We start from the raw sequence: 13044 nt of genomic DNA, 5'->3' as shown, positions 1-13044 counted from the left end.
AGACTTCAGTTATACGTAGTTTTATATGACCTTTCAATTCACAAAGATTCTGACAAGAACCAGAAATTTTTACAATCTAGTTGTCTTAAATAGAAGATGTCATATTTAACACACATGTGTTAAATAAACAGCATTTGGCTAAAATGTGTTTTCCTGAAGGACATCAACTCTTCTTCAAAGACATTAAAGAATCCACAATGCTATTTACTTATGGCTTGTAAAATACATATTTCTATTTTGGAGGTTTTTTCATCAACCTGCAGAAGTGACATCTTGTTAGGTGTTTAGTTTTTAAAATGTTGCTACCTGCTGACTCTTTGTTGGGGCACGCTGGATTGTAGTTTAACGTCTGATATGACACAACCTTGCTTTGCTGCTTCATTTCAAAATTGGATAAGAAGGATGCATTGAATACATCTGGATTTCCCACAAGATTATTACTATCTTCCCTTGTAATGACATGATACTATTTACTACAAACGAACTAAATTTTCATATTAGCGTTTCTTTCCTAAAACTGTTATTTTGCTTTGTCCTGGATATCAGAGATTTCTTTCTCTTTCTCAAACAGGTCTAGACTTTCATTTCAATTTTTCTATAGTTTACATTGGTTGTCACTTAATATCTGTTCACCATTTGACAAAACTTTCTAAAAAAGAAGAAAAATTGCAGTTCCTCCAGCAGCTGCAAGGCAGTTAGACATTATTTTGATTATATTATTTATATAGTATTTATTTTATTATATATTACATATTATTACATAAAATACCTACATTTTGGTTTATTACGACTCAACCTCTGTTGTGTTTTTTTTCTCATAAGCTTTATTTGACTTCAGAATGGCTCAGGTTCTTACACAATGGTATTAGATGAGCATTATTTTTCTTTCCTATATAAACCAAATTCCAGCTCCCTCGCCTGATCGTGTCAGCATCTGAAAGAAAATCATTAAGCTAATTGTCATTATAGATGTCTGGGAGGAAGATGCTGTACTGAAAAATCACACTTCCTTATGAATAAATTGTTCCTAGGCAATTCACTAGGAACATCTATTTTATCTCAGCAGTAGAATAGGAAAATAGGAGTTTATATAGGGATAGATAAATTGTTGTTCAAAAAATACGGCACTAATTTTTCCTGAAAACTTTCTTAAAAACTGTCTGGCCAGATTCTAACATCATTATCCTTGTATCATTAAATAAAATTTGTTAAAACAGTCAGATAAATGAAAGAGTCTGAACTCTGGGGAAAGTATTACTAGCTAAAGACAACCGGTGTAAAATCATATAAAGGAAAGTGAAAAAAATAAAAGACATTAGAGAAGAGTCAGTCATACCATCTAGAAGAGGGAGATAATGTAGAAAACTGTCTGCTCTGAAAATCAATGGGGTTAATATACCAAAATCATCTAGTTCTCAAGCACAGGTTTGAGTGACTGCAGTCTAAAACACATCACTGCTTGTATGTATGCTACTTGCCCTTAAGGCACAGGATTTTTCAATTTCATTTAGCTCCCAGTGAAAGACAGTTAAACTGAGGTATATTAAATTGCATTTTCTGCAATTTAAGAGTATCTCATGGGCAGTTATTCAATCACCTGACTAATCCTGAACTGTTATTCTGCTATGACTTGATCATATGTTTATTCCCAGAAGAATTTATTTTTTAATCAAGCCTAAAGAGAGAAAAAAAATACTGTCACAGGAAAATCAGCTGCTTCAGGTAAAAAAATCCTGTTTATGGGTAAAGTGGCTGGCCTCCAGATATCTTTTTTTTTTTAACAGGGATTAGAAATTGAGATTATACAAAACAAATATTGTGCTTTTAAGATTGTACAAGGGTTATTGTATTGGGAAACATCTTCAGGATTGTTAGGTTAGCTTGATGACTATCAATTTATGGCTTTTATTCCTTTTATATCATTTAGGAGACCAATCTGCATTGTGTGCTCAGCAGAACCTCCATTTTTTCAATGTAATTTTTTCCCCTTTGTTGAACACTGGTTTGAATTGGTGTTTGTATCCCATTCACCGCGTGAATGTGTCTGTGTATGAATGTGTTGCATAAGAGAAATCTAGAAAGGGACAGCTTGGTGAAGGATGTAGCATGTCATACACAGCTTTAATCCAAGAGAAGTCACCAGACATTTTCAAAACCCTATGGACTTGGAGATTTCCCAGCTCTTTTATGCCCAACTATGAAATAAGTTGCCTTTTCTTAGGAGTCGGGCATTACTAGGGCATGGATTTTGCTCTGGAAGCTTGTGAAAAAGAAAATAGTCCCCAATAGGTGAGTAAAACCATTAGAAAACTCAAATAAGGAAAGTAATTGTTTAAAGTTTTTCAGTTAGATCATGTTATTTGCTACAGTTATTTGGAAGGAAAATATCACAGATCCATGTAGCCAGGATAATGACAAACTTGGAAGACATTAGGGTAATAATGGTCCCAGTGTTCTGGTGTTTACTGCTGTGAATACTGTTTAAGAGCTTAATTGGAGCAAAATATATAAATAAATAAGGAACTGTAACTCTATCTAGATAACAATTTTAAATTCATTTCATGGCTAAAAAAAAAAAAAAGGTGGCTTTTTTTAAATAAAAAATGCATTTTCCTTAATCTTTCAGTGTATCTTTGCATGAGTTTTAGAGATACATTCCTTACAAGGTTTTTTTTTAAGGGATACCTTAACAGTAGTGGAAATAACAGACTGAGAGAATCCACACAGATTGAGCTAGTTAGCCATGGGATCCAACCAGGAGAAAAATCACAGTTGTGGTTTCACAAATTCACTGTTTATTATCTCTGCATGCATCTTAAGGATTTATTGCCTAAGAGGGCTCCTGGTCTGTGTTGTGGGGGGTTTGTAGGGAAATGTGATCAGTCTGCAGGATAGAAAGAAGGGGGACTCAGAGGAACAGGACTCAGAAAGCAGAAAGTAATTGCATCAGCAGGGAACTGTGATCAGAGGGTGTGTGGAGCAGAAGCCCATTTTCCTACACAGTGTGCATGGGTGATGTGATTCCTTGTTCCAAGCCTCTTGAAACTGGAGATCTTGGGCTCTCCCTGTTGAGTGCTTTCAGGTCAAGTTCACCTTTGTGTTCAATGGAAGAAAAATAACTCACTGCTTGGAGACTGACACTGCTCAAGGTTCACACATGGCAGTATGCACAGAAAAGATTGGGGAAGGAGGAAATCATGACTGGCTTAAGACACATTGGTGTTTGTTAAAACAACATGCATCTGTGCTAAACATAGTAAAAATCTTGTGGAAAAAGGCCTTGTAGTTAAATATTATTTAAGGATCTTTCTTAAAGTCAATAGGATAGTCTAGACTTTATATTGAGCTTTAATTTGCTTGGGTCCTGGCTTTTTTTCTGTCTAATTGGAACTGAAATTTAATTATGTAACAAAATAAGAAACCAATGAAGACAAGAATAAAGAGGTTTCATTCTTTTCTCTCTCTCTACATCAAGAAAAATATGGTGGTGTATATATGTGTGTGCTGTGCTTCAAAACAGGTGTAATGAGTTAATCAGTTTGATGTTTTCTGCTATTACTGCTGCTTTAGTTTTAGATAATTTTGTAATGACATTTCTTATGTCAGAGATATTATTTAAATGCCCTATTCTGCCTTCCTGAGCACATAACACCAGCTGTGTAGCTCACAAGATCATTTAAAATGATGCTTTCCCATCTTGCATTGAAAAAACATCTAATAAAGAAAATTCAGATTCTTTTTCTTTAATAATAATCTTTATTATTAATGTTTGGGTTTTGTGTTAGGAGAGGTGCTAAAGATGAAGAGAGATTGCAGTTCTTGTCCCAGCCTGAAACAAACATGTCAAACATAGCTTAAATATGAAGTTTGCACAGGATGAAATTTGTTGTTAGGGAATACTTAAAGGTAGTATATTCAAATGTATCTCTTGTAGAAAAGTGTTGACCCACTAATTATCCAAATATATTGAAGTCACTTCATACACGCTTTAAGAATCACCTCAGAGATTAAACATCCCTCTTGCCTGGTTTACAGGTATAAACTTGAAATTGTTGCTCTTCATGTTGTAGGAAAGGATTAAAGCTCACCTCATATCAGAGTATTTGGAACAAACTCATCACTAGAGAAAACCATTGGTTTTGATGCTCTAGAGTTATCTGCAATCTCCAAAGCTTTACATTACTGATTTGTGTGTTGAATTTCAGATTGTTATTTCAATTGTCATCAGTTCGTAGAAGCTACTGCACAATATGATTAACAAACAATTTCTAAAATATTAAATAATGCATTAGTACTTTCAGAAGATATTATTAGTAATAAGAAAACTTTTTTAAAAAAAAGAAGAAGTAAATCTTCCACTATTTAAACAGAAATCCCAAAAAAGTGTGGAATATATAATTCCTAGAAATGACACAATACCTCAGAAAAATGGTCATTTCTAAACTTGTGTTAAAGATTTTGTTGTGCTGTTAGATGGTTTTTGCCTCAGCAGTTGTGTTTTTTGGTTTTTTCTTTACAAATTTCTCAGCAAGTACTTTAGCACAGCAGTTAAGTTGTAAATAAGATTGCCCAGATGAAGAAACTATTTACACCCAACTATAGCTCAGAAAGTTGTCAAGAAATACAAGATGGATCACACTTACTTCCTGCCCTCTGGACTTTTATCTAATAAGCTGGATGCAGAAAGAAACACTTATCATTTCCTATTCACTTTTTTTTTTTGTATATAGCTATTATCTGGGGCTGTTGTCCTAAATTGCTTTGATAGGAAGGCAGAAAAGGGTGCAGTGGAGAAAACCCCTAATCTCTTCAAACTTGAACAGTGAATTGCATATGCACATTGATAAGCCTTTGCTGTACTGGATGTCTTAAATTTAAAGCAAGGCTTTATCTCCTTTTCTGTTAAAGCTTTAGTTGTTTCACAAATGCTAATGTGCAATAAATAAGCAAATACTTTTTCTGACTTTGATAACTGCACTTTGGAGTTTCTGAGACATATGAGAATGAGAAGTATCAAAATATTAGTGACGTAAATATCTTTATCTTTCTTTCTTACCTCTATCAAACAAATCTGCATGAAGGTGTTCTTTATGTGACTGGTGCTGCCATACTGATCTGGAAATGTGGCTAATAACCAACAGTCTCTACAAAGTACCTGTGGAGTTGAACTGACCCCGTTGCTTATTATGGACCATATAAAATTATGCTCTTTTCCCATCTTAATTGTATTATTGGAAATTTCATAACATTTTTGTAGCTTTAGGAAGGCAGGGCTAGCTGAGACTACTACATGAAGTAATCTAAAATTATTATGTCTCTGACTTTACTTATATATTCTGTTCAGCCTGAGTACTTCGTTGAATGAAAACAGTAGTTCTTAAACCATAAACCTGCAAAACCTCAGTCAGTGGAACCAGATAGCCTCTGATATGTTTCTAGGTCACTTTGTGTTAAGGTTTTGCACCAAATACTAAAAAAAAAGTACATGATCAACACTGTGCCAAAACAATGAGAAATTCCTCAAAGATTTCATTTATTTAGGAGACTTGACTGTACTGGGTCAAAGGGAGGGAGTGGCCGAAGTCGAACTGTTAGAAATACCCTAGGCTTACTCCTAGCAATATACAGGTTAACCAGTTTGACAAATGATCATAGCAGACTGTCTAGCTGCAAACTGCAGAAGACAGCATAAAAATTTTCTTCTAGTGAAACCTGGCAAATAATTATTTTCCAGACCCGTGACATTAGAACTTGGGATTTGATCAAAATTTATCCTAAAGGAGTATTTTCTGATACCCCAAAGGAATGGTCCAACATGATTTTCTCTGTGGGCCGAATCTCTCTTCTTCTTCTCTTTGCCCTCAGTGGTGGGTGGGGGGAAATTGTTTCCTGTCTTCTTGCATAGTATGGTTAGCAGGCTTGAAGGAAAGGTCATACTTTACACAGTCTTAGTGTAGCCTACCTAAAGAACTACCAGACAGAAATGCAAATTAATCTTTTTTTCCCCCTAAAGCTATTTCGCTATAAAACACCAGCCTTAATGGTTGGCTGCACTCTCTTCTGACACTGTAGAAGTTACACAAGTAGTTCTCACTAATGTTAGTAGAAACAGGGTGCATCGCTTGGGGACAGATTACAGTCTTCATCTTGTAGGACACGAAAATAATTGCGACTCTGTTGTCAAGATCTGAGCTTTTCTTCGAGTGCTGATGTGTTTTGGCAAGACATGTCAAAACTATATCTCATATTGAAAGACACGCATCCTGGAATGTTAGATGGGAACATACAAAACGCACAAGTCACCAAGCAATTCATACCACTTTTGCAATCTCCACCATAGCACAAAAAGCCTTTTGTTCAAGTGTGTTCAGCACTTTTCAGTTGATAAACAAGTGGTTATCCTTCAGGATGACATTTGTCATCTGTGCTGAGCTGTTATCACTAAAATAGCTTAAATGACACCTTTTAAATAAAAGAATTAATGATTTTTTTATTTGAAAATTAATGTAAAAATGTTTATGAACAAAAATAATGCCCTTACTTTTTCATTTAGAAAAATACCAATATTTGGTACAGTTTAAAATCTGTGTGTGTGGACTTTTTTTTTTAATTCAAGCTCCCTTGTGAATCAGTGAGTTATAAATGTTTTAGACATTCTGTTTACTCCTTGAAAAGAATAATGCATTAACTGGTTTAACTCCATGTATGTGCATCTCTTACCACTATGGTTTTTTGTGTTTCTGTATTAGATTATTCACCTGGTATTTATGATGCAGGAGAAGACCAATCAGTATTATGCTGAATTCCTGGTGTTATGCCCAGGAATCAGGAAATCGCTGTCTCTGATTCTGTTCATTCTTTGTCAAGCAGATATTATTTTAAATTTCCGAACAACATATGTCAGCAAGTCTGGCCAAGTGATATTTGAAGCAAGATCTATTTGCATCCACTATGTGACTACATGGTTTATCATTGATTTAATTGCTGCACTTCCTTTTGATCTTCTTTATGCTTTCAACGTCACTGTGGTAAGTACTAACCTGTCTTCTTAATTTTTTTTCAAGAAGAGCTTGTTGATGTGGGGTTTTTTTTCCCAGACCTGGAGACTAAAATTGAATTAACTAAAATACCTTGGTGTCTTTTACAGTTTTGTGGTGTATTTTCACACTGGATGTACCAATTTTTAAATTAGATTATCTTTGCTTTGTTAACAGTTGCATCTATGTTAACTTCATGTCTAATTATTGTACTCAAATACAGTTTGCTATGGCTTTTCTCTCTTATGATGCATAAATTCAGTCCTTCATTTTTCAAGACTCATAAATTTTTACTGTGGTAAAGTAAATCATTGTTACAGTCAGCATGTTTATTTAGCCAGGAATCGTCTTTCTCTTTACTTCTGGGAATTTTAGTGAAAAAATGACTGCTAATTTTTTGTGTGTTCTAACTTGTATTGCTTAAAATTGTCATTGACTTTGGTTTTAACTCATTTTTTTTAGGAATGTAATGTCAAAAGGCTTAATCTGCTTTGAAAAATATTTGTTCTAATGTCAGGTGGTGTCACAATTATGATGGGTTACATTTGTGTTGGCTTACTTATGCTAAGACAAAGGTTTTTATTCTGCTAGCCCTATTAGGTTTTGTAGAGTAAGGATCTATTAAGCAAAATTGCAACAAACAAACAAGCAAACAATCCCCCCCCCCCCAAAAAAAAATATAAACACCTCCTGCCCTTCTGAATCAGAAAGTTCAGTTTTTGAAAAAAATGTCGGCAGAGGTTTCTTAATTTTGTGGACTTTTGCCATAAGAGACTAAGGTTTTTAGCTGTCCACTTTCTAATTCCCAGAATTCTGATCTTTCGTAAACAGATGCACTCAATCTCAATTTCATTAAAAGTGAGTTACAGACAAGTACAGAGATTATAGGATAGACACATACCAGAAAAAAAGCCAGCATAGAATAACACTAGTCAGGAAGGATCCCATGTAAGGTATGATGTTTGATCTTATAATTTAGTTCCATTTCCTTCAATGAACTCCCTTTTCATGCCATTTATTACATAAAGAACCATCAATGTAATGCTGCTAGTGCAGTAACTTTTGAAACCTGGTAGTTAATAGTTTCACATTGTTCACTGGTTTTTTATAAAAGGTGAGTAATCTATTTAAATACATTACTATCTCAGTTTATCCTTCACATTCAAACCAAACAGCCAGCATAATGCTGTTGGTTTAATTTCCATTAATACTTTTTCGTTAAAAGCACCAGGTTTATCTTCTCTTTCAAAAAGAAAATTTAAAAAAACTGAAAACAACAACATTTTCTTCCACCCCACTGGAAGGACTGATACGCTTTCCATACTTTATTCTGGAAAAGAAAGTACTATCTAATGATTATTTTTACACTTAAAATATCACAATATGCAAAATGCTACTATAATATGATTAATGCACATCTCCTGTCCTACTTTTAAAACTTTTCCCTTAATAAGACCTCTATATGATTCTTTAATGGGAACACAGTGCCTTACTATATCATATCTCCTATCATGACAAGACTTGGCAACTCTTAATATAATCCTCAAGATAACAATGATTTATCAACTGCTTCAAGAACGGGGGGAGGTGCTAATCACATTATACTGTTTTCAGACTTCATGATTTAATAAGCCATTTCCTCATATCTGTTCTCAGATTTTCACTTCATCGACTTTCAGATGTTGCCTCAACAGAACGGTGAGAAGGGGCATCAGGGAGCATCTCACTCCTTTGCTGTTCAGGCCCTGGCACAAAGGCCAAACCTTTAGGGACGCTCTAAATTCTGCAAGCTATAGGTATAGTGCCATACATACCTGTGTATGTATGGCACATATATGTCATACCCCAGTTGGAGACTGATGGAGCCAGAGTGCATGTAAATGCTGTGGAGTCTTTTGCTCTCTTTGTATATATTTCAAAAGAAACAAAAGTGAAACTGTATGAGTGGGCTCTACTGCCTTTACACCTTGCCTGGATTCTGCCCTCCCATTAAAATCAGGGACTCTTTGGAGATCTGAGACCACAGGCACATTCCTGCCTATCCTCAGTTCATGCCCTTCTCCTTCGATCCTTGTGTTCATCTGACAAAAAGGATCCCTTAATTTGGGGAAATATGGTTTCAAATGTTGCCTTAAAAACCAGGCCATTAAGCACTAGTTATAATGATTGAATTGCTCCTTTCTGAGTAGCTATCCATGGTTACAGAACAAGAGTATCATTTGTTGAGGAAAATCGACTAATCAGGTGGACAAAAAATTATTAAAAATCTCTCACACTAGTAATTTCTTAAAACGTATCCTGTTTCTTCATTAATTTATTTTTTATGTAGGAGATGATTCTTCCAAGCAGAGAATTCCATCACTGGTTTGTAGCAACTTTATTTTTTGTCAGTACTTCTCAGGACTATGCTGATTGTGTTAGATAAAATTTTGTCCATGTCCTTTTGACAGAAAAAGGTTAACACAGCTAGTCTAAAATGATTAAAAAAATGGAAAATTTTGATGATTTTATATCTGTGGGCAAACAAAAATCTGTGCAGGCACAAGTATGAGTGCTGACTCCTTATTTTGTCTTCCTAAATTTGTGACATAGAAAAAGATTTAAAATCTAAATGCCTGATGGCATTTTAGATCTTCCAATGACATATTGGGCACAATACCAGAAGAGCATTTGGCATGACTAATGAGAAAATTCAGTGCAATAATACATGATTAATTACATCTGTGTCCAAATTTATGCAGGAATCATTTTGAAATGGGGCAGTCCTTAGGCCTTAAAATGAAACATGCCTCCACATTAAAAAGAGTATTATGATATATGATTCACTGTCTTTATATCTGTAGCTTAAAAAAAATGGTCAGAATTTAGGCCAGACTGATAACTGGCAGGGCACACATAAAATTTTAACAGTCCTTTTGAAATTTCTTTTTTGCAGGAATCTAAAACAAAGAAAAAATAATTTCACCAAGGTTATCATTATTTAACTGTGATGTTTTAGAACATAGGCTCCCATGGGAAGATGAAGGCTCCAATGTGTAGGCCATAGCACATATACAATCATTATATACAAAATCATTATACAAATGTTCATATGTTACTACAACACCTCGAAGAGTCAGTCGTGAATAGGGACACATTTATGTTATAAGTGCAACAGAACTGTGCTTGGTTCAAACAAGCTGATGAGAGAGAAGGAAAGGAGACTTTGGGAAATGAATTACCACTGAAACAGAGGCAGGTGATATAGTTTCATGGCAGTTGTAGAATAATTATAAATTAAAGTTATATGATTGTAGTAATATAAACATGGCAATTGCTCCAAATATTTTGCAGCCTTCTGCCCTAGACTTGCAGATATTCTTGGGCTTAAGGTCACAGACATAACTAATTCCCTGACACTGTAGATGGAGAATGACATAAGATGAGGAAAAGAAATGCAAGAAATGACCTTGTAAATGTTTGTGTGCTCAAATGTCAGATCTTATTTTAACAACATATATTGAAAAAATGTCATATTTTTGTTGATTTTCTTTTTTTCCTTACTATGTACATGACAAATAATTTAAAGGTTCGTGAGAAAAAAAACCACATTAAATAATGGGCTGCAAATATTGCTGTTTGAAGGGGCTCATGGGAGAATTACTTATGCAGTACCAAAAACTGTACTGACAAAAAAAATATGTTGCTTGTAGATTTCTTATTGTCTTCTTTACAGGTTTCCCACCTACTTAATTCCTGAGACTGGAATAAAATAAACGAGTTGTTAAGTCTTTGAACAAATCAAAAACACTTGATGTTACAGAATTTATCAGTCACCTCAGATCTGGCTGTTAGTAAAGGCACACCTATAAATTTTAGAATTCAAATTATTAGCTTTGGTAAAAGAAACAGAAAGGCTGAACTTCAGGATATTCTGGATTAGCAAAAGCAAAAGGATATTGATTGGGCTGTGTTTTTAGACTTGCTTTTGAGAGAGCTCATTACTGTGCTCTGGGAGTGCTGTGGCAAGACACGTCAAGCCTGATGTTTCTTTTCCAGCTGATGTGGGTATCCTGTATCAACCAGGCATTAATCCTACTGTCTCATTAATGAGGGAAGAAAAGAAAAGCTTACTGTTAATGAAAATTATGTCTATTTAATCTTAGACAAACACATTAAAAGTATTTGGATCCTAATCTGTATATTGTTGGCTAACTCTGCCCAACAGCTGAAACATGAGCCAAGTACATCCCAGCAAAACTGTGGGCTGCTCACACTATGGTATGGATGTAGGCTGCAGGATGCTCTGGAGGGTATGGGGTCATCCAGAGACTGCTCCCTTTATGCTGGGACTCCTCTAAGGCCAGAGCCATATAGTTCATAAACCGAAGTATACTTAGGGTGCTGAATAGATTAGGTGCTGCTTTTGCCACACAAACTTGAAAGGCAATAATATTTTAGTTAAGGAATTTAAGAAGCAGTATTAGAAGTTTTAATGAAAGCTTTTTGGGACTACTACTTAGTACAGAGCAGTAAAATATGCCCATGTCCCTGAACACAGGTTTAAATCTCAAGAACAAATCTGAGCCTTCTCTGACTTCTCTGCTTTATTGCTCTGCAAAATATCTGCCATCGTTATTGCCTCTTCCATGCTAAATTATAAACTGGTTTCATCTCCTAGACAGTTAAATTAGGTGTACTGTTAGCTGAAGCTGAAAATCATCGTGTGCTTGGAGATATATATTTTGTGGTTTCATATTGTGGTCAGATGAACATTGGTCAGTTTGACAATTGTATTTCTCTTCTAGAGCTGGGAAGAACCCATTTTTCCCAAACACAAATTTTTAAGCTGAATCTGAAAGGAGACTGCATGAAAAAAAACCAACATGAAAGGCCTAGTATTTCAAGTTTGTTTGATTTAAATCAGAAATAATAATTATGTATTTACACATCAAAATATAACACTTTTTTTTAAAGCATCTTCTTTTCTATTCTCTGCTGTCTTAAGATTCAGTCTAGTCAGCTATGCAGCTGAATGAAGACTGCACAAAATTTCACAGAGATTTAGAATATCCTTTCATTGAAAAAAGAGAACTGTGTGATAGAAGAAAGCTGCTGGCAAGTTGTTTCGCTTCTGACAATTGGTTTTCTCTCCCTGTTTTCCTAGGTTTCCCTTGTCCACCTTCTAAAAACAGTGCGGCTGCTGCGCCTCTTGCGTCTCCTTCAGAAGCTGGATCGTTACTCCCAGCACAGCACAATCGTTCTCACACTTCTCATGTCCATGTTTGCCTTGCTTGCTCACTGGATGGCCTGCATCTGGTATGTCATAGGGAAAAGGGAGATGGAACAGAATAACCCACTTACTTGGGACATAGGTAAGTTCTTCCTTCCTATGTATACATACACGTGTATATATTCATAAATGTATGTAAATATATAAAAGTACGTGTAGAAGTCACTCAATATTTCAGGTTTTGTTCAATCTTATGCCATTGTTTAGTGCTGTTTGTAGAGAAAAGGAAGAGTTTGGCACTCTGAATTTCAGGTCAATCTGAAAAAGGTTAAAATAAAAATCAATTGGAAAAAAATAGAAAAGAATTTGAGATTTTTAAGAGTGATTCAAAGTTTGGAAAATTCAGGATCTGTATAGGAAATGGCTAGACAGACCGTGTAAAAGCATAAATGAGAAAACTCATCCTGGTTTTGCAAATTAGGAAAATTCATCAACAAAAGCATTCCCTCAAATGTGCTGATTTTTTCCTGTACATTGAAACAGATAGGCCCTGAAATGTCTTCAGGTTAAAAACTCCCTTTGGAATTATTGTTTAGGGGATTTTCAGGCTTTGATTGACTGTTTATCAATGGAATGTTCATTTTTGGTCCAATGTTTAGTTTCTACTCCAGCATTCATTCTGATTTAATTGAGTGTTCCAGATTAGCTCTAGATTTTAAGCATTTCATTTTTTGTAGTGAAACATCTTCCATAAATGAAGTTTATCTAAAGGTGAGGCAGTTTCCCAAGAGAAAA

At 34.9% G+C, this 13044-nt stretch overlaps 1 protein-coding gene across 4 annotated transcripts in view; it reads left to right on the top strand.

Annotated features, from left to right (window-relative positions):
• KCNH8 (potassium voltage-gated channel subfamily H member 8) overlaps positions 1-13044 on the top strand; it is a 175552-nt gene that overhangs the window by 95596 nt on the left and 66912 nt on the right. For 3 of the 4 annotated variants that reach the window (XM_032108385.1, XM_032108376.1, XM_032108399.1), the window contains exons 6-8: positions 6871-7028; positions 8694-8735; positions 12184-12391. In XM_032108385.1, the coding sequence (XP_031964276.1) occupies positions 6871-7028; positions 8694-8735; positions 12184-12391 (408 nt within the window). The remainder of the gene's footprint in view (positions 1-6870; positions 7029-8693; positions 8736-12183; positions 12392-13044) is intronic. The other variant, XM_032108392.1, reaches the window with a different exon arrangement.

This window comes from Corvus moneduloides, chromosome 1 (genome assembly GCF_009650955.1).
Source record: "Corvus moneduloides isolate bCorMon1 chromosome 1, bCorMon1.pri, whole genome shotgun sequence".
Lineage (NCBI taxonomy): Eukaryota > Metazoa > Chordata > Aves > Passeriformes > Corvidae > Corvus > Corvus moneduloides.
Note: the sequence above shows the minus strand (reverse complement) of the source record. Positions and strands in the feature narration are given on the sequence as shown.